At 44.3% G+C, this 27,813-nt stretch overlaps 2 protein-coding genes across 3 annotated transcripts in view; both read right to left on the bottom strand.

Moving 5' to 3' along the window:
• Window positions 1-4,965: 4,965 nt before the first annotated feature.
• On the bottom strand, window positions 4,966-18,061 carry LOC136640180 (myosin light polypeptide 6-like). Of its 2 annotated transcripts, none has more exons than XM_066615111.1 (8): window positions 17,976-18,061; window positions 17,042-17,387; window positions 12,562-12,589; window positions 10,059-10,202; window positions 8,878-9,051; window positions 8,186-8,263; window positions 7,358-7,400; window positions 4,966-5,143 (listed from the first exon to the last, which is right to left on the bottom strand). In XM_066615111.1, exons 2-7 carry the CDS (start codon window positions 17,222-17,224, stop codon window positions 7,372-7,374), a joined length of 636 nt encoding a protein of 211 aa, XP_066471208.1. In that variant the 5' UTR covers window positions 17,225-17,387; window positions 17,976-18,061; the 3' UTR covers window positions 4,966-5,143; window positions 7,358-7,371. The 2 variants fall into 2 exon arrangements, with proteins under 2 accessions (XP_066471208.1, XP_066471209.1); XM_066615112.1 differs by having other exon boundaries at window positions 17,042-17,242.
• Window positions 18,062-24,168: 6,107 nt separating this feature from the next.
• Window positions 24,169-27,813, bottom strand: part of ESYT1 (extended synaptotagmin 1) — a 56,560-nt gene continuing 52,915 nt past the window's right edge. Inside the window, exon 31 of the mRNA XM_066615123.1 lies at window positions 24,169-27,146. Coding sequence (XP_066471220.1) covers window positions 27,113-27,146 — 34 coding nt within the window. The 3' untranslated portion in view covers window positions 24,169-27,112. The remainder of the gene's footprint in view (window positions 27,147-27,813) is intronic.

The following is a 27,813-nucleotide window of genomic DNA, read 5'->3' as shown; positions in this document are numbered from 1 at the left end:
GCCCATGATGTCAGAAATGGGGATTTTTAATTGGCTATTGCCATATCTGGAGCATACATTTAAATATCTCAGGTTACTGTATTCGCCATTGTGGAGAACTCCTCCCCTTTCTGTAATGTCAATACTATTCCAAAAGGGGGCAGTGTGCATCCATCCTAATTTTCCCACTCACACTAATTTGGTAATTATCGATTTATTTTAATCCGTGTTTATACTTATTTTAATCACCATTTTATCCTCTTTTCCAATCTAATTTAAAATATTTTATATCTTTTTCCCACAAAAAGTTATTAAGAGATTTCTGATTTCTATAAAATCTCAGTTCTGCTCTGATATAAGTTGCATTTTCAAGAAAAATCTCTAGCTGGAGGCCTCTCTCCCACATTCCTGAGGCATCTTCCTTATCGGATTCTGCCAACTTTGAAAATGCACAGACTCTCTGCTAATGAGTCTGTGTCTACCAAGATTAATTATTCTTATTACTAGAAATATTCTTAAATTCACTATTCTGGCGCCTAGGAAAGTCTGGGCATTTTAGTTAGTTGTCAAGTTTGAAATATTCCTGCTTAGATAAGAATTCCACATTCCAAATTAGCTGTACAGCATCTAATTTTGCAAGCCTCACTCTAAGGCAGACTTAAATCCTTTTAACTTTGTTTTCCCTTATTAATTTAACTAATATTCAGCAAAGAATATACTTGCTAACTTCTGAGTTTACAAACAATAAATTTTGTAACATTCTATGTGCTACTTTCCCTTTTTAAATGACTTCAGAACAGCTTTTAAGGTCCCTATTTGGTGCTGGAGCTTCTGTATCAAACTGTTCAGAAGCTGGCATTTTCATTTGTGGACCATGTGGCTTCTGTTGACCTCTAATCTATCCTACTAATTATTTTACACTTTTACCCTAACAAAACACTTCTGCTGGCTTTTGTTAAACTCTTATGGCTGGCAGTTTGCTTCTAATACTTTGATTCAGAATATTTGCAGACATCTTATATATTTCATGCTGCTAAGGATTAACTATGTGCATTCCTATGGTTTAGAAGCTTTTGCTCTTCAATTCCTGAAGCCATGCAGCTCCTGTGTTGTTTGGTCAAAAGAAACTTTATTTTATTCTTAGTAGAATACAATTTGGAAATCCAAATTGCTTCTCTCTTGCCTGTAAGGGCTGTCAGCTCCCAGATAATGACTTTATGACCTGAGGCATTAAGTTTTATTGGTTCAGTAGCAGAATCTGTAATTGATGGTCTAGCTACTTTTGCTACTTGCCTCAGAGTCTATTGCCTGTTTAAGCACTGCTAAGCCTCTCTTTAAATCCACATATTTGTTAATCTCTCATTAATATCTAATTCTCACATTAAACTTCCCTTAAAATTCTTCTAAAATCTTATTTTCCCCTTTGTTCTGAAAGCAGCTTTGTAACTGCTTTTCCTCTGTTTAAAGGCAGCCCATAGGTTTGAGGGGGTTTTTTACGAAGTCAGGCAGAGCCCTATATACAATTTGACAGTTAGCCTGCTAATTGCAGAGTCCCTAGCTTAGTATATCATCATGACAGCTTGTCTGATAACAGCTTAGGCACTGAATTTTACAATTCTCTTAATTAGGAAGGTTTTTTTCTCTGCCTTGTACTTTTAGAAAGTTCAATTACAGTTCATTCTGATTTTCCTGTATTCTCTATTTCCAAACTTATTTACCCATTGCATTTCCTCTACTTATTATACTTCTCCTTTAATTTTGTTCTTCTAAAAGAGCAATTGGGAAGTATCCTTGATTCCTTCCTAACAGACTTTTCCTTGAGGACTCCTAGCTTGTGGTCCTTCCTCTAAGGCTTCTGGGTAAAATGGATTCAAACTCTTCTTGGCAACTATGCTTGTGAACATGCTAACATACATATTTCTCTCTAACATAACATAACATTTGATTGATATAAATTCTGATATCCCAAATGCTCTCTCTCATGAGTCTTCTTTGTGAGTTGTATTTGAATCTAAAATATTTTGGTTCAGCATAATGGCTACATACAACTTGTAACTTCCAGGGCCTTCCCTCACCACTAGCATAGCTATGCCAGTGCTGGAAAGTTGGTTAGGATTGCGCCCTTCATCCCCACCACAGGATGTAGCACACACCCCATTGGCATGGCTGCACTGGCACTGGAAAATTGGATAGGATTGGGCCCTGTGTTCCTTCTCCCTAACAAATCTGAAATCTGGAGTTTTTGTTTTTGGTACATGCATGCTGTAGTATCTCCCTGTGAGCTATCTGTATTTAGAGACTCTGAATCTAACACACAGGAGACTTGCTAGTGGAAAAAAAAATCAAACCACTAGAGCTGAGAAGTGTTAAATGCATTCTTGCAGCTCATGTTTCAGTACGTCTGGTCGTATATTAATGTCCCATCTGTGCTAATGAATTCAAAGTATTCTCTAGAGTGGGAACAGTGTAATTAAAAAAAACACACCCTTGAATTTGACACCTTGTCATGCGTCTGATCGAGCGCAGATTTTATTACTCTTCTGTCACTGCTGGAAGACATGAGGATAGTGGGCCAAACAGGTGATAACATGCAGAGTGGCCATTTATTGAGGTAACAAGGAGCAACTGCACCCTGATATGAAAGTTCCAGGCTGGACTGTGACTTTTCAAGGGGAGATTTCCATTTGAGTGGCACATGGACACCCAAATTGCAACATTGGTACAGACAAAGCCTGACAATGTTTACTAGAAGGTTCCATCAATTTGAAATGGACATACATGATTACAAGCTTAGAGTTGCAACCTGAGAGTCCAAGGGCACAATCCTATCCAACTTTCCAGCACCAATGCAGCCATGCTAAAAGGGTGTGCATCGCATCCTGTGATCCGGGGGGCAGTCACAGAGGCCTTTTCAAAGTAAGGCAGAGGTTCCCAAACTCAGGGAGAGTTTGGGACCCCTTAAGTCTTTCACCACAATCCTGATGTCACCAGGGAAAAAGGATTTTTTCATACTCACTGTGGGTCATGGCCACCCTCTAGGAGGTGTGGAGAGCCCACAGACCCCTCTGCAGTGCTCCCTGCACCTCAGAACACTGAAAAAATGCGATTGTGACCCACTTCGAGTTTCACAATCACAACCTGAAAGTGGGTCATAATAACATTTTTTCAGTGTTCTGAGGGGCAAGGAGCACTGCAGAGAGGTCTGTGGGCTCCCTGTATTCCCTGAAGGGCGACCATGACCTGCAGTAAGAAAAAAAAATCTTTATCTCCAGTGGCAGTGCAATCATGGTGATCATGTCACCTCCATTGCTGTCGCCCCACGCCTTCAGGGGGCAGAGACAGGGCTTCTTGGGCTGGGGCATTGTGATGCCTCAGTTTGAGATTCTCTCAAGGAAACACGTAGAGGTAAATCCCTCTTACCTCAGGGCTACATTGCAGCTGCATCTGAGTTGTGACCACACAATGTTACCAAACACTACATTATAACGGTGTGCCAATACGTCATTACACACGTGTGCAAGTATGAAGATCATGTTATGTATTTGCAACAAGCTGCTGACAAAGATGGTAGCTCTGTGGTTATCTATAGTAGTGGGCTGGGGTTTGGTACACAATTCAGGGCGCAATCCAAAGGGCGCCTTATGCTGGCCCAAGTCCCTTGGGCCGGCATAAGAGGGTCGCAAATGTGCCGTAAAGCATGTTTGTGCCTCCTCACAGGGAAACCAGGCCGGCGCTCTGAGAAGTGCCAGCCTGTGGAGGCTGGCATAAGCCTCCGCCACGGCTTCCCCGCAGCTGCTTGTGTTGGTGCGCTCGTGCCGGCACAAGCAGCAAAGGTAGGCGTGGGGGGCGGGGAAGAGGAGGGAAGGAGGCATTTCTGAGCTGGGGGAGGGCGGGCGATGGGCGGCCCTGGGGGTGGGCACGTGGTGAGCCAGAGGCGGGGCTGCGACCTGGCAGTTATGCTGGATCCCAACCCCTGTCCCTGCGGAGAACAGAGTGGCTTCAAGCCACTCCACTCTCCTCGGACTTGCGCTACCTCCAGAGGTGGCGCAGGTCCGAGGAGACCCATTGGGGACAGCAGCCCTTACCAAGGGGTAAGGGGAAGCGTTTCCCCTTGCCTCTGGCTGAGTCCCTGCTGCCCACAAACCCACCTTGGATGCAGCGCAAGCCTCCTGACTTGCCTGCTCCAGCGCGGGTTTGGATTGTGCCCTCAGTTTCTGATCAGCTGTTCCTATTTCTGAGTCTCAAGGCCCAATTCTATCTTCAAGATACACTGTTGTATCTCTATATATGTCACGAAAATGACAGCCCTGCTAGCAGAGAAGATCACCTGCAGATGGACACGTATGTAGAATTTCACCACAGCTCCACAGGAAAGAGAAAGCTAGTGTCTCAAGCCACTATCCTGTTTCCCTCTGCAGGCACCTCTGCATGTTCACACCACACAGAGGTGTGACTGATGCTGTTGTCTATTCCATATTACTGTCTCTGTGCTTCTCCATACTCCCCACAGACAGCTGACTTGCTGGGGAACAGGCTAGGCCAAGATTGCCTGATATGTGTCCACTGCATGTTTGCAAGCCTCTCCTTTTTTACTTTGGGCATATTAAAGAAGAAAAGACTATTGTTAGGATTTTAGTACATGAATGTATGTGCAGTGTACAGCTTGGTCCAGAGCAGGTGAGAATTGTGGAGTCAGAATGAGTGGCATGGATAGTCTGGGGACAGAGATCCCTGTGCAATGTGGAAAATTGTCCCATCCTGTCCTCCACGGGACTTTCAGTTAGTCTGCATCCCGGATTTCCACTTTTGTTCTAAGCACTGGACCAAGTTATCAGATTCTGGCTCTCTCTCTACTGTCGAAAATGATCTGATGGGACTCTCTGGCTGTCACACAATTTTTTAGACCTGGGCATTTCCTTATAATATATAATACATATAATATGTAATATAAGAAAGCTAATGATGATACATTAAGAGTCCAAAGACAACTGAAGACAAATACTTTATTGTCTCAAAGGGAAACTTCCAATTGTGGAGTCAAAAGATTGAAGGACTGGTTTCTCAGAGAGGCTGTAATTCACTGCTGCCCTCTTCTGGTTCCGTAGATGATCACTTGCTGATGTTCCCACTTTGCAGTACAGCATAGATGAAGTTTTCTTTGGAGCTGACATTGAGAGATGGGGGCAGAGTGGGTTTAGACCGTATTTATGCAAAGACAGAAAATGGGGTTACTGACTCCATGGGGTACAGTCGGGCTTAGGTGTCCTGCCTGAACATAAGAACATAAGAACAGCCCCACTGGATCAGGCCATAGGCCCATCTAGTCCAGCTTCCTGTAACTCACAGCGGCCCACCAAATGCCCCAGGGAGCACACCAGATAACAAGAGACCTCATCCTGGTGCCCTCCCTTGCATCTGGCATTCTGACATAACCCATTTCTAAAATCAGGAGGTTGCACATACACATCATGGCTTGTAACCCGTAATGGATTTTTCCTCCAGAAACTTGTCCAATCCCCTTTTAAAGGCGTCTAGGCTAGACGCCAGCACCACATCCTGTGGCAAGGAGTTCCACTGAAAAGTACACCTATTCAGCGCCACCCTAAGCAGTTATGGGAAGAAAAAAAAGATTGTGATTTTTTTTATTTTTTTGAATGCCTGTTAATAACAAAGATTGGGGAGAGCTGTGAAAACAGGACATGAGGTGACTCTCCAAGCATAGAATGAAGTGAAACTCCTTAGTTGGTAGGCTGGCTTTCACAAACTGTAATGCCAGTCTGCAAACCCATTAGCACTAGCAAATTTTAGCAAACAGATCATATAATAAAAAGCACAATAATAATAATTAACAGCTCAATCCTAACCAACTTTCCAGTGCTGGTGCAGCCATAATGCAACCCTGAGGTAAGGGAACAAAATCCCCTTACCTTGAGGAAGCTTCTGTGATCCTTCCCCGCCCCCCTTTTGCAGGATGCAGTACACAAATGACATGCAGTCAGGGTAGGCAGAGCCTCACCTAACCCAGCAAATTTAAAAAAAATAAAAGGACCCAAAAAGTTAAAAAGTACCATTTTGCCTTTCCCAAGCTGCTCCTCTCTGCTCCAGCAGTCCATTAAAAGCAACCCAAACACAGGAGGAACAAGGAGAATTGCCAATCAGCTCAGTCACTATGGTGGTTTGCAAGGGACAAACCAGGAAGGGACATCTGAGCAATTAAAGTCACCAGGGAGAGCTACCTCCGGTGCCCAATGATAAAAAATATAGCACTTGTGTCATCAGTCTCTGGGGAGGCATCAGAAAGAGTTGCCTCCAGCAGATTAGGCTGTAATCATGGGTGTCTTTGAATTTAAAAAAAAAAAGCAGAATGGCTGTCTTCCAATCAAAAAATAGCAGTGTACCTTCATTAGCAAGCTCTGGGGAGGCAGAAGGGAGAGTTGTCTTCTGTTTTTTTTTTTTTAAAAAGCCCATATAAAAGCAGGGAGCCTGCACAAATGACCAGGAGAGACAGCTTTATCGTTGCCTTGGGACCTTTGCTGAGCTCTCCCTAGCACCAAGTGTGAGAAGAAGAGGTGAGTTTAAAAAAAAAATTATTTCCAGGAGATTGGAAAGAGGGAGAGTGAGCCCCAGAGAATGATCTTAATTTATTAATTTCCGGGGAGACGGGGGTGTATGTGTTTCAGAGACTGAGCTTAAGGGAGAGTGAATGTGTATTGCCTACCCTGGCCCGGACCTCATTGCAGCACACATCTTCTTGGCATGGCTGCATTGGCTCTGGAAAGTTACAGTAATTAGGATTCTCACACTTAATAACAGTAAACCTCAAGGGCTGCTTCATGCACAGCATCAGGCTGGCATTAGTGGTTGACATTTTGGGGCTACAAATGGCCCAGGGTTCTCAGAAAGGCCCCCTTTTAACCCCTGCACTGCCTCTGTGTCCACAGCCTTAGTAGGGTGGTAGCAGAATGACTTTCTCAAGCCCCACACAGATCAGATAGAATCCATATGGAGCAGTTTTTTAAGGACTCTGAAACCTGGAGCTGGCCCTGTATAACATCTCACAGTTATACCAGGGATGTATGGACAGGGAAGTGAAAATGTGGAAAGTATACTTGGTGGAAAGTATAGTAATGTGGAAAATTTTGCAGGATGTCCAATTTGCTATGACTGTGTGAGTTTGGAAAATACAGCATGCAGTAGGAACAAAAATGTGAATTACAGTACTCCAAAATACCAGGCACACATGGAATGTGTCAGAAGACTGCACAATGGACTAGGTCAGTACTGGAGAGGATGCAGGAAAGGAAACATTATTTGAGAGGGGAAAAAGAAGCACACTTCAGGCCACAGAACAAATTCTACTTCGAAATGCAGCACCTACTTCTTGATGTCAGCTCAGCCTGCCATGATATGTTTGAGAAAGGCTGTGGAAAGAAAGGGAGAGAATTGTAAGGAGAACATCATAATCAGCCCCCCCCCAACAAAAGATCAAGGTAGAAGTTCCTTTCCACCTCGTGCCCCTCCAAGCATATCATAGTGAGAAGTTTGCTACAAACCTATTACCATAGACACTTCCTTTGCTTTCACATGGTAACTGCCCTGTACACATTATGGCAGCACCATGTGTGATAAAATGAAAACATTACTAGGTAGGGACCCCAACTCCCCCCACTCTTTGTCTCTGGGCATTTTTGAAAATGCTTCTGGCATCTGTGTGCCCCCCACTTATTTTTCATGAATAGGAGTTACCTGCCATTTGGCAATGTTGGCCTCCATGAGGCTAGATCCCTCAGCTGCACCATTATGTGCTCATTGTCTACACAAAGAAAATTTTCATGCACTTGGCATCCAGCATATCAAGGACAGTATGGAGAAGTATGAACAATTTTCATGGTGAACAATTTTATCACATTTTTCTGAGACAGGGCAAGAAGTGGGTGTCCGCAAATTGATTTGCATGCAGCAGATCCTGTGTTCAGTCCCTGGCATCTCTAGGTTGGGAGGATCCTTTCTGAAACCATGGAGACATTCCTGAGCCAGATGGACCAATGGTTTAATTCTCTGTAAGGCAGCTTCATATGTTCAAGTACAGTTAAGTTTATCACTGAATCAAAATGAATCTGTTTCTCAGCTGTTGTGGGTGAGCATTCAGACATGTGAACTACCAGGCCACACTCCTGCTGATGGCTGAACATCCTCGGCCTCTCACCTTCATAATTAATGCAGCCATTGGCATCTTCATGCCCAGCTAGCAGGGTTTCCACTTCCTCTTCAGTCATTTTCTCACCTGATAAATCAGACAAGACAGGACAGTGCATAGGCCAGGTTATATTGGTACCCCCACCCTCATACCCTCCTACGTCAGGGTGGCCGAGTCACAAACCCTTCCTTTGGTTGAGATATGTGGCTGAGTTCCTCTCGTTAGAAACTAATACTGTACAAAAGCTTTCCAAATACCACTCCATTTTGTGCACTTGTGAAATTTTTTAAAAAATTTAGTTTGTGCACTATGCACTCTGCCTCTCCAGAGGATGGGGAAGGGATATTGCACCATTGATGCTAGAATGGGGCTACTGTTAGCCCAAGATTTTAACAATTATGTGGAAGAAAAGGCCATGAGTTATACCAACTAGCCCCAAGCCATCCAGGTCATTACTGAATAATCACATATTTCAAATGAGAATTCAGTACAATACTGACCATTGGCTGCTTTGGCTAGTTCAGAGTCTTCCCTATTTACAGCATCTGAGCAAGGCAAATGTCAAGTGGTGAGAAAAGGATTTCCACTCCGGGCTGTAGTGATCCTTCTCCATAGCCAATATATTTCAAACTGTGCCATGGTCTTCTATTATCAAACAGGGGAGAAAGTCCAGCTTTTCATGTGACAGGGGCTGCTCTTACCAAGTGTAGCAAGGACGTGGCGCAATTCTGCACCCATGACCATGCCATTCCCTTCTTTGTCAAAGACCCGGAGTCCCTCCAGGTAGTCTTCATAGGTGCCTTGATCTTTGCTCTTGACAATGGTCTGCAGCATGGGCAGGAACTCCTCAAACTCCACTCGTCTAGAATTCAGCTCTAGTTGAGAAAAACAGAGTGTTAAGAGAAGAAGCAGGTTCTAAGTTCTTTTCTTCACTGATCTAGCGCTACACCCTGAAACCAAAAAGAGCTGTGCCCATTGACTGTGCATATTCCAGGCAGAAAGCTACTGGTTTACTATGAAAAGGCAGGAACTAGAGCCTGTGTTTTGTGCCTAGAGAGCATTGCAAGATCATGACACAAAGTTCTTGTGGTTTCAGAGAAAAACACAGACTCAGAAACCCAGAGGGCTGGGCAAGACTTTTCCCACAAGGGCTAAGGCCAGTCTTGCATCGGTTGGGTTTGCAAATGAAAACCTGCATTGGACAGAATGCTAGTTTGTGTTACAAATGCTAGTCCCAATTAACAACCTTCTAAATAGTGAAAATCAAACTCAAAGGCTGCTACATCTGCATTTTAAAGGCCATCTAATGCCAATCTACATCTCACCCCTACTCTCAGCCATCTTGGTCCTTTGAAAATGTCAGTTCTTTGAAGCAGACAAGATTAGTTCAACTCCCTAATTCATTCTGTATTTGTTTAGTGCAGAGTCTACGCAACTCTGACTGTAAACTTGTCTTCCCATTGCATTGTCAGTCTTTCTACAGTCTCTGGCAAAACATGAATTGCCATTTACTGAGTAGTCATTTAGAACTTAGCAGATCCAAACAGATACAGCTGCTCAGCTCTAAGGTTGCCAGCTTTTTTACTAGCCCCTGCTGACATTATCCTGTATACAGGAATCTGCAGACTTTACCAGGAGATAGTGCTTATTTCCACAATAAATGAAAAGGGTGTTAAAAGTTCAAGAGCAGGCTGTTTTTTTTTCTGGTCAGTTGGCAACCCTGGATAGTTCATATTTTCTAACATTATATTCTTAACCAGAATGAGAAACTAAAGGAAAGCTGGATTTCCTACTGTCATTCCTTGAATTTGAATTCCGGTGCACCAGGATGCTCATACTGTAATGTCCATAACATGTGTGACTGCAGAGGCCACCAACTCACCATCAGGTTTGGGGTGTCCCAAGACTTTATTGATATCAGCATTCGTTGGATTCTGGCCCAGAGCTCTCATCAGATCTCCACAATAACACAACTGGATTTTGCCATCACCGACGCGATCAAAGAGTCCAAAGGCCTCCTTGTATTCTGGGGAGATCAGATCAACCTTTTAATATTGTTCATGGGTAATGAGGTTTCAAAACTGGCAACCTTCAGGGGGCCTAGAGTGCTGTTGGGATAAAGTGACAAGCGTGTTGCCTGGGCTGTCAACGAGATGGTTCACATAATGCCATGAAACTGGATACTGCCATCTGCAAGGTCTGCTTAACCTACCTGACTTCTATCAGACATGCTCAATACGACCGGAAAGAGGTCATTTACTGCTGAAGGACCATGTGTCTTATAAGAAAATGACAGGCTTTGCTTTCCTTACCCTTAACAAAAGAGGGACCTCAGTGATCCTTCCAAAAAGGAAGAATCCTGCCCTTTGCAATTGTTGAGTTGCTGTGGATTTTGTTTTAATATTTAGAGGGCAACCCTAATCCCATAGCAACCTTGGGTTGTACACAGACATTGCCGCTCAGACTCAGAGAACTGATGAAACAGAAAGATCCTACAGTGCAGTTACACTTACATTGCCACTATATCAGTATAGTAGTAGCAGTGGAATAGTGACAGCAGAGGTATATCTGAAGATATGCTCGCATAATGGGGTTTCCACCAAATCCTACAGGTGTAGTAGAGGCAAGTAATGCATCTTCCATCCCTTGGCTCTAAACCTTTGGGTCAAACTAAGCAAGCACCCAAACATATACCATGGAGGTGCATTTCCAAGAAGAAGCACCTCCTTTTTTCTAAAATACCTTCTAGCTTAGGGGGGGAGGAATCCTGGGTGGAACTGAGACTCATGGGAAGAGGGAAGTTCATTCATCTCCCCCCCCTCCGTGCTATTTTGATTCTGATATCAAACCACCTATATGCTCCTGAAGTGGCAATCTGAGCAAATTGAATGTTTTTAACATAAGAACATAAGAAGAGCCCTGCTGGATTAGGCCAAATGCTCATCAAATCCAACTTCCTGTATCTCTTCTTCAACTTGTTATGGACTGCTTTAGTGACTAATGCAATGTCCCTTCTCCTCGCCCACCCAAACAAATTGCAATTTAGCTAAACCTACAGATTATCACCTATACCAGGCTCTTATTTATTTGAAATATTTATACTTTACCTCTCCTAGAGTATAAGGTGGTTTATAAAACCTAGCATTGAATAAGGTGGAATAGTTAGGGTTCTGTAAGGCACTATTCTTCAAAGTACGAATCAATACTGGGTTGCAAGATGCTTGTCACTGGTTGCAAGGTAAAAAGAAAAAAAATCTTTTTTTTTTTTGCAAAGTGCACCAGGAATTCAAGTTTTTGTCAATACAGTAGTTCACTCAATTAAATATTAAATTCTAGTTACCTTACTGTGCACTTTGTAATCATGTTTACAATGATCATTTGTATAAAATAGCTTTGACAATTGACTAATGAGTTCAAAGCTTTAAAGTTTAAAAGTAAAAATAAGTTGCAGGAGAAGAAAATACTAATAAAGAAATTGAATGTTGTCGTTGTTGTTACAGTCTTAGGGCACAATCCTAACCAACTTGCTAGCACTGGCATAGATGTGCCAGTGAGGCATGTGCTGCATCCTGCAGTTGGGAGGCAGTCACGGAAGCCTCTTCAAGGAAGGCAACATTTGTTCCCTTACCTCAGCGTTTCATTGTCCTTACCTTGGTGCTGGGAAGTTGGTTAGGATTGTGCTCTTAATGGGCCATGACTATGTAAGGTGGCATGGCAAGCTCTTACACTCAAAATCTACCTCTACTGGTCATGAATCTCATATATATATGGAGGCCTCATCGGTGGAGGACATATATATATATAATGCCTGCATATTTTGTCCTCAAGTATCTATTATCTGTACCTGAATACAAAATATAATGGGGGGGGGTTGTTGTTTTAAGGGTAAAATGGGAGTGGGGGAGCCATATTCCCTCCCAAGATGAGATAAAAATGTAAAAACATTGTATCAGTTTTTTAATCACTGTTGGAGTTTTTCTGCTCCCACAAGTGGCAGTTGATGAAATGGGGGGGGGGGGAATTGCAGCATTGTGACATCATATCACAGTTTCTGCCATAGGAGCACATTTTGGGGGTGGGGGGTGGGGGAAGGTGAGGAACTAGCAGGCTGCTACTTTTGACAACAGTTTTCCTACTTCCAGTCAAACCTACTTCCTACTTGTAGCAGAACGTACCTTCAGCCTTAACTAAGAAGAAACAAATAACAAGACAGATACATACAGCATACGACATTGTTAGCACCAGCTTTGTAGTGAATCAAAGGGAAGTTTGTCTCCAGGTTATGTTAAATTTTGCATTTATGCATGAATGTGTATTCTGTACTGTATATGTATTAGGAAAGCTAGATCTACATGCCCATGGCCAATCATACATAATGAACTTACCCTCCATCTGCTCCTTAGTGAATTCAATCTGGAAAGAAAAAACAATTTACAACTGTGACTGCTACAGAAAAAGAGTGACAATTCTTGAAATGAGACATGGAACTGGTCAAGCTGATATTTTTAATCAGACCAAATTGTTGATGGAAATGCAAAGATAGGAAAGCAAGCTTTTGTCCTTGGAAAAGCTTTCATCAGGCAGAGGTTCATGACCACATCAGATGCTAAAATTCCAAAAGAAAAATGAAAGCTTGAATGGAAGAGACTATTGGAAAAGTATTTGTCTGGTTGAACTTTTGTTTTCCTATTTAGTCATCAATGAACAATCATGTGAGGGATGGACAGCTTACTCAGTAGTGAAAATCCTACTGGACATATATTGTGTTTACATTATCTGGCCAGTCCATCAAGATAGGATTTTTTGAACCCTGACTTCTTAGGTGGCAATCCTGCTCACCCTTCTCCCGGAATAAGCCCAACTGAAATGAATGGAGCTTACTTCTGAGTAGACATATATAGGATTGCATCGTCAAGGACTTAATCAGATCTCACATATAAAATGAAATATCCTCTGAGGTCAAGTTACCTACTGATCTATGGGGACCCCAAAGTATGCATATTATTATTGCTATATATTTATCTACAGTTGTAGCCAACAGTTAGCTGAATGCTTATGGCAGTTATTAATGGCCCAATCCCAACAAAGTGCTTATTTCTGGTCATTACTTGCTTAATGATGTCACTTCCTGTTTAACGATGACACTTCTGGCGCTCAGCAGGTGACACAGATGCTAACTTTCGCCTTCTAGATGAAACAAGTTTGACACCCTACACCTTCTTTAAAGTACCAGGTTAAGGATGAGCGGAATCGGGCATAGCTTCTTTGCCTCAGTGGTGTGAGACCTCTGCGACCATTTGCATGCCAAAATTTCAAAATGGGTTTCATAGATATTTGTTTTAGTTGTGAACTTGCACATAAGCTTTATGTATGTCTGATGCTCTTATCTTTTTACCATGTATTTGTAATTTTATTTGTAAATTTATTAGTACTGTTTTGTTCGTTCTGTTGCCTATGGACAGTACCAATGTTGGGCCACTTGGAAGGTCTTCACAGCTGTAGGTTATCATGAAGACACCTGTGACTTTGCGACTTTAGTTCTCCCAACCTCTTCCTGTAGGTAGGCCCATCGCAGACAGGACCATGGCAAGCCACTTCAGCCTTGTGACTAAGGAGGCATGCTCTTGATGTAGCAGTCACCTGACTACAGGAGATATTTAGTAGGCCAGCAATGCCTGTGGAGCAGGAAGCTTCTGGGACTGGAATTTAGATAAGGGCTTGTGTTTTCCTCACAATGGTCATTCTCTTTATTGGGGCCCCTACCTCACTGTTTCAGGAATCCCATCGCATTAAGAAGGCAGAGCTGTTGATTGAACACCCCAATCCTCCCGCAACTTGATCCACCCAGTTTCAGAAGGTGGCATCCCAGCGCAGCACTGCCATGGAGGTAGGATTGAAATAACTGTTCCCAGTAAAAAGGGGGATATGCTAATCCCCCCTGCTTGTGGCCACCTGTCCTTGGCTTGGCTTTAGGAGAATGCAGGCCAAATACCAGGCTTTCACGCCTGCTGTTTCAGACTTGTCGTTAAAATAACAGGAGCTCTTTTGACTGCTAAATTTATCATGCCCCTCTAACCTGCTAGCCTTAAATTGCCGCCCTTCCCAATCACTATTGTCTAACATGAGAAGGCCTGTTAGGATGGGAAAATCAGTTTGCTCTCTTGACAATTCCTAGAATTTCTACAGCACTAGAAATAGAAGAAGCCTTGGCTTTTCATGAAACTCTGCACTTGAAAGGCCTTGAACTTGGAGTCTAATGCCAAACAGTGGCCAGGAAACAAGGTCTGGAGGCAAGAGACCCAGCTTCACTGGTTTTTGTTTGCTGCCAAACTAACTGTAGTCTCTCAGCCTAGAGGTGAGGGGGTGTTGCTGGGATCCGTTGAGTGTAGTGGTTTGGCACATGGGGTTGGTGCCGGGAAGAAGTCTCAAATTTTCCACTGAATGGGTATATTGCCATAGGCTCCCTCTCTGTGCTTCATTTTCTGCCTAGACCTGTCAACTTTTGCTGACAGCTATCCAAGTGTCTTTATCCTTTGGCAGCTTCACGACAGACACAAATTCAGCAGGTGTAACTCTTCATAGCACAAATACATGGTGAGGCCGAAAGCTGCACCTGTTAAACATATGCCTGCCCAGCCCTTGCATCAGAAAAAATGATGGCAACCCTATTGTCTGTTGACATGAGTACATACACATGTTTACTACTTTTATACCTCACAAAAACTATTCTAAGGCTGAACTGAAGATGAGTGAATTTGGTGAACATCAGTTTATGGGTTGCCTTGTGGAACAGAACAAACTCCATCTAGTCTACTCTTCTGCTTCCAGTAGTGGTCAGCCAGATGTCCCTGGAATCACACAAGCAGAGCTCTGATGTGATGGATGTCCTCTGTTCTGTTATGCCCCCAGCAACTAATACTCCAAGGCTATTTAACATGGAGGTTGAATTCAGCTATAACAGCTAGTAGTCCAGAGCATGACCAGCTGGCCAATGTAGCTTCACTAAAGTCTAGTGGAAGTGTGGCCACTCACCATCTGTTCAGTCATTGTTCTGCCCCTCTGTTTACTAACTCTGTTCTGTGCCTTGCAAGCACACTGCAAATTCAGAATGGGCTCAGGGATAAGAGACCTGCCTGGTTCAAAACATTCTCATTCTTTTGCCACCACTTCTCAAAACTGCAGAACTTGTTATGGTCCAATAGGCAGACCAGTAAGCTCAGACTAATAAGACCCTGGTTCCATTCTCTACCGATCTGCCATAGGAAACAAGAACAAAAACTCTTGGGAGAAGAGCTGTTTTTTCCACCCAAATAAATTGCAATTAAATCCTATCAGAAATTACTCTACTGTACTTTTTTCTTCTTCACCTCTCCATGCCTGAAGTAGAATTTCTTGATGTTCAAAAGCTTGCAGAGCTTTTACTACTTCCAGTAAGAAAAATCAGATTTTGCTGTTTTGACCTCAACCAGAATGAGGCATAAGGGCCCAATCCTCTCCAACTTTCCAGCACCAATGGATTATGGAACCACAATACAGCCCCAAGGTAAAGGAACAAATGTTCCCTTACCTTGAGGATGCCTCTGTGACTGCCCCCTGCCCCCCCCCCCGCAATATGCAGCACACACCCTGTTGGTATGGCTACATTGTGGCACCAGAAAGTTGGCTAGGATTGGGCTCTCTATAAAGCTGAAGTTCTCACAGAAACTAACTCTGAATATGGGGATTCAGCCATTTTCAGCAAACAAATTCATGTTTTAAATAAATTCAGCAAACATATTATCAGATGATGATGATGATTACAAATAGATTAGATTTGCACACTCCAACAGCTCAGTTCAGTTTGCATCTAACTGAAGCCTGTTTGATTCTTAATGCCAATAAAGGTCTCTCTCGCTCTCCCTGTTTGATTCCCTCTATTCACGAAACAGGGTTGCTCTCTTTTCCCGCGTACATGAAGACCCCAGCTGATCTTGCTTGAAGAAATGTGAAGGAAATAATGCAGTAGGGTGTTGCCGGTTGTTTGGATAACCCCTGCAAGTGTGAGTTGCCTTCTGATTGTATACATGAGTGCACATGTGCTCACGCACCTCTTCCATCATCTGAAACTGCCACGCCCTTGGAAATTCAGCGTGCTTTGGTTCACTCTGAGCATCCAGCTTGAACAAGTCATGGAATGCTTTGGGGGAGTTAAGCATGGCATTGGAAGGAGAGCAGAAAGGTGACAATTTTTTCAGAGAGTTGGCAGTTTGGAAAAAGAATCACACAGTTCATGGTGTGCTCATTTATCCACTTTCTCGGTTGTGGTGAGCAGGTTTTAGTACAGTTTCAAAAACATGAAAACTGTTTTCCCTAGAAGGGACAAAAGCAACATATAGGTGTACATGAAACAATGCCTCTCTCAGACCACTCTCAACTCTCTTTACAACTAGTTTCTGTCTCCAGTTTATGAATCTCATTCAGGCACAAACATCTTTATTAGTTTGCCCCTTTCTATGGTTGAGCAAGGCGGGACAGAATCAGGGTCAGCTTTTAAAACCTTAGCATTTAACAACTTTTAGATCATATTGAGGACAGGTACTCCCAATGTGTGCTATAACTACCTTGTAATGTTCTGCTTCACACATGCACACACATGTGCGCACACAAAAACACACACACTACGTGCATTATCTCCTGAACCACAATTCCCTCACAAGGCTGTCAGTTAAGGCCGTAAAGAAGTCATCACAGGGAACCATTTCAGATCAGGGACAATAATCCAGAAGCCTCACTTGGCTAGCACCTCTTCCCTCTCACCTGCTTCCTTCCCAGGGGAAGTCAGAGCTTCCTGGGGTGCTGCTACCCTTTTGCCCACATCTCACTCACCACCACTTTGGAGAGATCAATGGGAGGTTCCTTGGGCTTTTCCGGCTTCAGTGGTGGTATTGGTGCTTCTGGTGCTTTGGCTTTCGCTGCCATGGATCCTGGCTTCACTGCAGCAGGCTTAGAAGCTGGCTTGGCAGGAGGGGGTACAGGTCGCTTCACTGGGGCATCCTTCTTAGGGGGCATGCTGCTCTGTGTCTCCTACTAGAAGAAGGGCGGCAGGGCTGTCAGCAGGTGGAGACAGGATCTGCAGCTCAGGCTGGTTCTGCCCTGTTGCAGCTTAAATAGCTCTGTAGATACCGTGATGTCAGGCTGAGAGGAGTAGCTGGGTATGGGAATGGGACTGCATCTAAAAATGGGAGCATCAGTCACCTTCAGCGATGCTAGTTCCTCCCTCCATTCACGATCTCAAAGGGCTTTGCTACAGCCATGCATCCTTTCTGAACGGCTAGGCCTGGGATGTGTCTTCGTGGCACCAGGCCAAGCAGCTCAGCAAATTCTCCGGCCCTCTGTTCCAGCCATACAAGCTAGCAGAAGGCAAATGAAGGAGGGGTTCTCCTCCCAGCAGCATTGCAGCCAGGCAGGATTAAGTATTAAGGACGCTGCAGCACAAGGTCTGATCTACAGGGGGCACCTGCAGTGGCGTCAATCTTTGGGAATTTTCCCCAAGTGGAGTGTGTTCTTCTGCCTGCTTTTAGTGGCTCTTCTCTGGTTCTTGGCAATTCAAAACACGGGGGCTGTTCCCTTATCAGAGCACAAGCAGTGGAAACATGTCTAACTGGAAGGCATTGTAAGAGCCCTGCAGTCCAATTAGCATCATAAAATTAACACTTGCTGTTCTGCTGAAGATTCAAGGGCAGGGCAGAGTAAGGTCGGGTTGAGCCTGCCCAAGTCCTTCTGGCACCTGAAACAGCATGCCAGATGCTGCCCCCCTTACCTGGTGATGTGCCATCTTCTGCTTCTCTGACACCCTAGCCCACTGCTCTCCTCTCCTCTCCTCCCACTTTGCCCCCCTCGTCCTTTTCCAGTCCAGAGAATGGGGGAGGAGGAGGATCACTGAAGGTGAGTGGGTGGGAAGAAGTGGGAGTTGCTGCCAATCTGCTGCCTGAAGCAACTGCTTCAATTGGTCTTGTGGATGGGCCAGCCCTGGGTTGCACTGAGGTGCAAGGGAAGTGCAGAGACTTTGGACACAATTGAAAGACAATTTTCAGTAAACTTAGCTGCATGATATTACGCATCTCCACCTTTGTATGTGCATTCTTATAAGGGAGGAGACTACCAGATATGAACTGGGATGGAATGGCAGGTAGTGAGTCTCCAGAATGCAGTTCAGCATAACCCCCCCCCCCTTTTATTCTGGTGTTTCAGCCCTTCAACTCGGAAATGGGATGTGAGGCTTTGACCTTTAATGCTCTAAATGAGCTGGGGCTAGAGGATCTTAGGAAGTTGACTCCTCCCACATTACCAAGTAGGGCTAGGAAGGTACTAAGTTAGACAGAAGGTACTAAGTTAAGGACTGACTCAGGCTGCAATCCTATTCACACTTACTTGGGAGTAAGCAGTACTGACTGTAATGGGACTTACTTCTAAGTAGGCATGCACAGGATTGGGCTGTCAGTAAAGTGCAACTTCCCCTGTTTATATAAATGCCCTTTGAAACAAGGGCCTTTGGACTGCCTCCTCATGGACCATGTTTGCTTGAGACAGTTTTGTTTTAATGATCATTTTTACTTAAGCCTTTTAGGTTCTATGGTTCATCGTTCCTGTCGGTTCTGTCATTTGTGATCTTCAAGGTATTTTATATTGTCTCATAAGGTGTCTTAATTAGAACTATTGCAAGTTTCCTTAATGCCTGTGGAGAGAAGCAGGGCACACATTTTATGATAAATAAAATAAAGATGAATTAATTCAGATTAATTCAGACTCTGGACCAGCATTACAGAGCTCTGGCTTATGCATGTATCTGCATGTGCTTACGCTTATCTACTGTCAGTACTGTCTCTTCCCTTCGTCTTCCTACTGTCCTATTTCTCACCTTGATTGTTTTACCGCCTGCTCTCAACACTTGGCTCAGCAAACATGAGCTGGTGATGGACAAATGTCAGCATTTCACCCTCCCCGCCCCACACCAATTCACCCAGAAGAGGCTGCAAGAAGAGGCAAAGGCACAGGTGCAACCCTTAGGGGAGGTTAAAGACAAGAGGCGCCTCCTCAGCTAATTTTGGATTTTCTAAATGTCCCCCTCAATGTCCCTCTGAGCAGAAGCTTGGCTTGGCTGCTCACTTTTCTCTTTAGTGGCATAGTTACATTAGGAAAACAGCACTGGAAGAGTTGGCTGTATGCTTACAATTTCATAGGAGGCTTGAGCATTTTGAGAGTCTGAATTAATACAAAATAGTCCTTATGGCTGCAAAATATGCCTAAGAGTATGATGATCATGTATACAGTACCTGTTAAAATCACAGATGCAAGGCAGTTGGCTGAATAAGTACCCAGTCCTCGGCTTGTAGTACACCAGCATACCATGAGGATAGCTGGTGTGGCTGCAGGTCTGCAGAGAGCTGCTGCCAGTGCAAAGGCCGGAAGGTCTCACTCCACCAGCAGCACAACACAAGCTGGCTGTTGGCATGGTTTTGCTAGCAATGGGGGGGGGGTGGATCGGGGCAGGAATCAGGCTGAGACAGGAGCAGATCTCAGAGGTACTGGCAGCCGCTGGATCCAGAACCCCTGTCTCAGGCCTGGCACAGCCCCTGTGGCATTACAGATCTATGCTAGCAAAGCTGGTTCCCATAGGAGACCAGGCAGCAGCCAGAGATGTTTGTAAACTTTTTCTTTAGTTACTTCTCTTAACCAGCCTGGTTCCCTGCTGGTGCTCAGGGTACAGCAGCCGCCCTGCATCCTGCGCACCAGTGTGGAATAGTTTGGGGCCCACAAGAGATCCAATGCCCAGGGGGTGGGCTTCAGTGCCCTGCACAATATGCACTCCCAGTGACAAATAAAACCAGAGTATATATTTTGAAAAACAGTTACAGAGCAAAAGACACACAGCCAATCCTGCTAATTTGAGGCTTCTGCTATATCTCTCATGGGACCAGCTCAGGCATAGCGAGGCAGTGTGGCGGGAGCTGTGAGCTGACAGCCAGGAAGTCTCTCCCATTTATTAACATTTTTTATCCCACCCTTCTCTGCTGCCAAGCAGCTCAGACTGGGGCAAGTTGTGCCCCATTGTTCCTGTCCCATTTTATCTTCACAACAATCCTGTGAGGTAGATTAGGTTGAGACTGAGCCACAGGCCCAGGGTCACTCAGGGAACTTCAGGGCTACATGGGGATTGGGATCTGGGACTCCCTGGTCTTAGACCAACACTCTAACCACTATAACATGCTAATGCTTTCACATTGGTTCAGTACTCTAATGCACATGGCACTTTACAAGACGTGAGGGATTCATGATCAAGAAATACAACCAAGGAAGAGGAGTAGTTGTAGGATAAATGAGAGGAAACCATATTTCCTGTACACACACAGGTTTAATTGCAGTACCACCAGCTTGCCTTACAGTTCTGTTGTAGGAAAATGTGTGTGGAGTGCATTGAACATTTACTTGACATTTACTATATAAATACTAAGTTCAGGAAGTATCAGGAACAGAAAAGCCATTTCCAAACTGCTGAAGGACCAGACCTATGGACCTGTCAGTTTACACCCCCTGCTTTTGAATCTCAGATTGTGGCTTGCCCTTCAGCAAATCATCCCATGTAAGCAACTGCCTGGTAAACAGCATCCCACTCCAGATGTTGCTGCATCTGCTTCATGACCCAGAATCATGGAAGCCAGCACCAGTTCAAACCAGTTCTTTCCAGGAATGCCTACCTCCCACATCCAAGGCACGGTGCTAAGCAAATACCAATGAAACACTTTGCAACTCTCAGATGCCAGCTCCAGACACATTATCCTGTAGCTTGAGCTAACAAAAGAGATGCGGAATGACAGGGTAGCTGAGAGACAGAAGCAAACATCCTGCCTTTGGGTTAAGGAGGGCTTGATCAACGGCTCCAGTTGTCCTGCCAGAATGACCCTCTCCACATTCCAGCCCCTCTGTGAGACAACTTTATTAAAGGAGGGGATTTAGGCTTAGGCCTGATGCAGGTGCCAATATCCCCCACCTTCCCTTGAAATAGCTTTCAGAGAGAGAGAGAGAGAGAGAGAGAGAGAGAGAGAGAGATTATTAAGTTGATATGGCTAGGATCCCTGAAGGACTTGACAGGTGATGGAGGCCAACGGTACTGCCAGCATCACTCAGCCTGGCTGAAAGACAACACAGACAGAGAAGGATAAACACAGAGAACGGTAAACTTCATACAACTTCCCTTTCTGGCCCTAGTTAGTATCAGCAGAACAGAGTATGGCCTGGTTTTTCCTATGAGGTTCAGCAAGCAAGGCATCTCTATGCCTAATGCTCCATCTCATGTACATATGGAAACCTTAAGAAGAAATGGAAGACCATTCATGAAAACTAGTCTCTTCACAGGCCTGAGAACTTCCCCCTTTTCTCCTTCTCTCAATAGGTGGTGTGTAGCTCCAGGATTTGGGGTGCCCTCAGCTACTCCACATAAAATAAGAATAGTAGAAGACCAAGCATTGATCTTGGATCTCTGATAAATGCCTGTCCTCACTGTCTTCTACATCTGGCCTTGCCAACGTTGGAAAGAAAAGGAGGAAGGGGGCCAGAGGTAAATCTGTGTGTACTGGCTTACGTCTGAGGGCAGGAGGTGGGCAAAAGGGAAAGCCATGATGCACCTTGGTCAGTTCTAGCACCTGCTGTTTGCTAGTTCCTTGCAAAAGAAAAAAGAAGTTTTGCTTACGGTCATAAACAAGCACATTCAGGACCATCTCAACACAGACTGTTTGAAAAGTGTGAAGAGATAGTGAATACACACTCTTGTTTTTGCAACCATAAAACAAAAATAAGCATGTGTATTCCTGTCATCTGTGAATGACAGGAATACAAGCATTTAGTATTCACTAAACAACTTCTTAGTTTCTTTAAATAAAGTCTTTGGTAACTTTGCTGAGGTTACACAGTGGAGATGGTTGTGGAACATACAAGGCTCTTCAGGACTGGAAACTGAAGGAGTCCCCAACAGCTGGAGACTGGCTAGTTAATTGCCGGGATGCCAGTTATGCTGGAGATGTTGACCTTCAGAGCAAAAATGGAAGAGTGGGGAACTTATTCTGGCAAAGCTTGTATGCAGCCCCAACCCAGGAAGAGATGGTATGTGCTTCTCTTTAAAGGGCTGTCCAGCTCCTTGCTCACAGGCCAGGAATTACAAGTCACCTGCTTTGACTTTGTATCAATAGAAAAGAATGCATCCATTATCTGTTATGCACCATATCAGAGAATTTGTGGCAATTCCAGCTAGCGAAGGCAGAGACATGCTGTTCCCACAAGGAAACTTACAGCGTACACTATAAACTGTATCAAAAACACTTGTACAAAACCCAGGCAGTTCCCTAAGTGGGGGCAGGTGGGAAAATGAACTCCGATTCAAATGTGCTTCGAGAAAGCACAGAAATTGTAGCTGTGAGTCTGTGTTCCTATGTCCAAAATCTAAAACTGCCAACCACACCTTTGCATTTATACACATGCGGTTATATCTGGATGTTATACCTGCAGTTATATATTTTTGTAATGTGATATATTAACATATTTTATTTAAAACACAGTTACACATAACTTATTATGTAGTTTATATATAAATTGTATTAACATTTTTTGTAGCCATTTTCAACATCTAGCAGCCTGTTTTTGGGACGGACAGACACAAGCAGTATCAGAGCAAGTCTAGGGCCCAATCCTATCCAACATTCCAATGCTGGCAAAGCAGTACCAACAGAGAGTGTGCTACATCCTGCAGTGGTGGGGTCCAGGAGAGTCATGAAGACCTCAGGATGTTTGTTCTCTTACCTCAGGGCTATATTGGTGCTGGAAATTTGGACAGGATTGGGCTCAGAGTGCTTTTTCTACCTGACCTAACCTGGATGTATTCAGTGCGCACGTGGTCTCCTGTGCATTCAGTTGCTCATTTAAAATCACCTGTGGTGGTTGCATTGGGAGTGCCTCAGAGTTGCTTATAGATTCACACAATGCCCACCATGCTGTCCCTCTGCATTACTGCTATAACGAACAACTCCTTAGCAACAGATGAACAGTGAGATCAGACCAGGAAGATCCATCTGAAATGTTGTGTGGTTCTTGAGAGACAGAACCTCTATGATTGTAAAAATCCCCTTGAGGGATTGAGAAACGCCTGCCTATGTAAACCGCCTTGAATAAAGTCAGAGGAGTAATCCGATGACCAGAAAGGCGGTATATAAATACTAAGTTATGATGATGATGATGACGACGACGACGACGACACTGGTCATTCCCTCATTAAAAAAGAGGGGAGTGGAGAATGGTGCACTCAAGATGATGCAGTGCTATACATGCCCTATAGCAGTTGCAGCTACTGAAGGTATCCAAATCTGCCATCATTTGAATTGCAATCTCCACTGCATCTCTGCCCTGCTGCTTCATAATACCAGTTGTGGGAAATGTCCATGCACACAGCACAGGAGCAGGAGAGGGAGACTGTGTAGTCAGCATCTGCTGCCAGCCTTGGCTTGCTTACTAAAGAGGCTGCAGGACACCATCACCATCACCATCAGGAGGCTCCTGCCAAAAGATTGGGGGGTGCGGCTTTATGGCAAATTGGTTGGTCAGTGCTTTCATCTTTCATCTTTGTCCATATGACCAATGCCAGTTGCTGGGTGTTCTTAAGCAAAGCTCTGCACCTGTCTGCCCATGGCATAGCCTGCCTGTCCCCTTATGTTTCATTAGGTGCTGCCACTGCTACAAAGGGTTCAGAGTCTAGTCTGACCAGAGGGGCTATCTGATGAACATGGACTCTTGCCCAGTGCCCAACATGGCCAATCCCTACTGCCATCCCTGCACAATCAATCTGAAAGGTGTGTTATTGTGTTGTGAAATGGCAGAATTTCCAACTGACTGCTTCATGTGTGCAGGACTCACCAGCATTTTGTTTCTCTTTCTTTGGAGTGGAAGGGAAAAGAAAACATCAAGCACAGTCACATTTTCCTCCTCTCTTTATTTGCTATGACAAGTTACAGTGACTGCTATAAGAGGCACAGGTGTCAGTAAAGCCTGCTTGAGGAAAAGCACATGCTGGAGCCTAGATTTGGCATGGAAGGCAGCAAGTGATTGAGCTCCTGACAGGCACACTCATTTCCACCCCCCCCCCGCACCCCCAAATCAGGGAAGCAGGGGCCAGAGTCAACAAGGCGATGGGTTTGCTGGGTCAAACACATTTGGTACAGTCACATGCATAGAAACAAGCAATTAAGAAAAACCTTTATAAATAGACCACAAATAATGGTTTTGCAGAGGCACAAGGAGTCAGTGCAGGCAGTCAGAAAAGGAGAAGGGATGGGATTCAGAGCTCCAATTGTAAGAGGGCAAAGGGTGAGCATCAAAGCAAGATTGCTGGACCATGGAAGTTCAGGCAGCACTACAAAGAAATGCTCCCCCCTCCATATTTTGGGAAGATTAGAAGCATGTCTCACCTCCTGCCCATCCCAGATTATAAGCTCTGGGGAGCCGGAAGAACTCTGCAGTCACGATGAGGCAGCGACCAGGATTTCGATTCCTGCGGGCTTATCCGCATGATTTTTTTAAATCACAAAAGCATTATGGCTCTTTCTCATAGCAACAACACAAACAACAAACCCCCACAAAACAAAAACCCAGGTGCAGCTGCCAGATAACACCATGTTGCCCACGGCCTTTCAGGAAGGAGCCCCCGCCAAGGGAGAACAGCTTGAGGATGAGGGAAAGGCAAAGAAATGAAGCCCTCCCCACAGGAGTACATTTTAAAAGAGCTCTTAAGTCCATTTCCCCTGCCCCCCAAAAGTGGCACAGAACTGTAAACAAGCAGTGATTTATCTCTCTAAAAAAATTAAAGTTGTGAGAGTGGAAAAGTCCCAGAAGCTCAGCTTTCAAGATCTTAAGCTAGCAGAGGAAACCTTAAAAGCATGTCTACAATGTATGCTCAGAGATTGAAGTGGAGCCTTGTAGCCTCATTCACCTTTGTGAATGTTTGCTCTTCAAAGCATGTCTCCTCTCCCACAACCTCCATGTCTCTCCTTGCAAGATATATCCAAAATACATCAAAATACAAATATTGCAAGTTTATTGAGTTGCATATCTGCAAATGTGATTTGGAGTGTGGAGTGAGCGTTTCCTTGCTACAGAATACACACAGTCCTAGAACTTGGTATGGCACGGTGAGGAGGTTTCACCCCACATTCCAGGCCTAGAGTGCAAGAAGGCACAAGACAATCTTTGTGTGTGTGTGTGTGTGCGTGTGTGTGTTTAAAGCAATGAAAGTGGCACAACTAAAGATACAGCAAGAAAACCAGCTGTCCATTTGGGTTAGCAGCAGAATGTGTAGCAATGCAAGAACCACACCTATGCTCTTCAAAGGAACCAGAAGCCAAAAGAGCAGGTTATGCATAGTAAAACTAGCATGAGTCACTGCTGGGAGAAGGAGCTTGGAAAAAAGACAGGACAGGGACACTGTGCCACTTGAGACATTCGCTAAAACCATAGGGGCCAGAGCATCTTACTATTGTTGCACCATTGAGAGTGTCTTAACCTATGATATCTTGGTGTGGTACAGAAATTGCTCTGCAGGGGACAAAAAAGTTCTGCAGAGAATTATTAAGATTGCGCAGCACATCATCAACCTTCATCTACCAGCTCTGGAGGACATCTATACATCTTGCTGTCTGCAGAAGTCACATAGTATTCTGAGAGACCCCTTCCATCCGGTTCATAAGTTGAACTGTTCAACAGTTGAACTGTTGCCTCCGGGTAGACAACACAGAACTATTAGAGCAGCACCACACGACTCCTGAACAGTTTTTATCCCACAGCCATAATTACGTTGAATAAGGCAATATAGTTGTTGCCATGCTCCTGGGCATTATGGTCTGTTATACTGTTTTTATATTATGATGCATGTTGTATAGAATGTGTGGGTGAGTGTGTACAGTGTGATTGTTGGAATTGTAGTATATATTAATGCTTGTATCTCAAAGGTGCATAAATTTCGTTGTGCTGTAGCACAATGACAATAAAGTTACTACTACTACTGTGGATTTCCCCAATGGGGAAAAAACAATATAACAAGACATTGAAGATAACATTGCTTGGCCACTGCACCTTCCCCGCCCCTTTTATTCAACTTTCTGGATTAAATGACTACATGCCATTTGAAAACCATATTAGCAGAACTAGGACAGAATCCCAATCACTGGTCCCAGCTGAACAATATCAGGGCAGGACATTGCATATCATTATTATTAATAATAATAATAACATAATAAGGGATTAGGTTCCCTTTCTAGATTAAAAATGGCCCACTTCAGGGACATCAGTGACACACTCAGGTGTTGAACCCTCTCATCCACAAGAGGGCATTTGTCCCCCTGTTGCTCTGGAAAAACACCTGGTCCCTCCATACTGAGCACCTTATACCTTTCCAGCTCACACCCAGCTCCAGCTCTAAACTGCTCTTGGTCATTCTAGTTCCTTTTCTAGTGGCTGTTCAGTAGTAGGTGACATCTGCAAACCTGGAAGGAATGTCATCCTCAAGAGAAAGACGAAAAAGGCCCACTTCTTTGGTCAATTAAAAAAAAAAGGCAGAATGTGGTTAGCGGTGTTGAAAGAAGCTGACAGGGTGACTGTAGGATGCAAGGAGCCCACCTCCTTCAAAACCCACCCAGAGAGTCACACGTCTCCTCTGACCAGCTTCACACTGAAAAGAAGAGTCTAAAAAACAAGGAACAGCCAAATGCTATGAATGCTTCAAAACAAAACACTGAGAAGCCTGTCCAGCAGGGGGTGAGCCTGGAATCCTGCAGTGAAGGGTGGCGGTAGCATTGGCAGGATTCGTGCCAGCTCTTCAACGCCCTGGACGGTGACGTTTTGCAAAAGGAGGCACCATGGAGACTAGGAACTGTTTTTGTCATCTTTTAAATCGTACCTGCCAAGATAAGAAAAGCAGGGGTGGAGGAGGGTGGGAGAGAAAACATCACATCCTTTTAGGCCATTTTATGCCAGGAGGCCAGAAACGCAATTGTTCTCAAAACTGTAAGTCTGCAGAATCCTCCTAGGGAGGGTCAAACAGTTGTCAGGGGAGATAGTGATGGGACAAATAAATCATAGTATTTATACATCTTGGAGGCCTGAAGGATCCTGGAAGCTCACATGGTCCAAGCCCCTTTGGATCCACACATTACAGGCATCCTATCATCTTCATTATACTCGGGGATGCTCAAAAAGATCTAATCCTGGTTCCTTTCACTCTAGGACTCTTTTCCATAATCTACTGGAATAAAATGGTGGTTCCACACATGATTTAATATCACCTCATATCAAGAGCAGCAATGCCCTTCTCCATGGTTAAGTAGCTTCTGCACTGTTTACTCAGTCTCATCCTACAAAAATCCCTTGCAATGCCAATTAGTAGCTTTTTTTCACAGCTTCTTCTGCAAGATGAGTTATTCCCTTAAGCCATTTCTGCCCAATGTTGCATATGCGCAACAGGGACCAAATGTGTACACCTGCAGGCCTGGCCAAAATGGGTTAAGGGTGCTGTATATACTCAGCTCCAATTTCCCCTGTGGAAAGTTACATTCCTTCTTTCTCTT

Source organism: Tiliqua scincoides, chromosome 2, assembly GCF_035046505.1.
Source record: "Tiliqua scincoides isolate rTilSci1 chromosome 2, rTilSci1.hap2, whole genome shotgun sequence".
NCBI lineage: Eukaryota > Metazoa > Chordata > Lepidosauria > Squamata > Scincidae > Tiliqua > Tiliqua scincoides.
Note: the sequence above shows the minus strand (reverse complement) of the source record. Positions and strands in the feature narration are given on the sequence as shown.

What these genes read in the sequence shown, in the direction of transcription:
- LOC136640180 (XM_066615111.1), bottom strand. Translation starts at nt 17,224, where the DNA reads ATGCCCCCTAAGAAGGATGCCCCAGTGAAGCGACCTGTACCCCCTCCT. An exon ending in CCACGTCCTTGCTACACTTG is followed by an intron (nt 8,264 to 8,877) that starts GTAAGAGCAGCC and finishes CTGATTTATCAG; the next exon opens with GTGAGAAAATGACTGAAGAG. An exon ending in TGGCTGCATTAATTATGAAG is followed by an intron (nt 7,401 to 8,185) that starts GTGAGAGGCCGA and finishes TTCTTTCCACAG; the next exon opens with CCTTTCTCAAACATATCATG.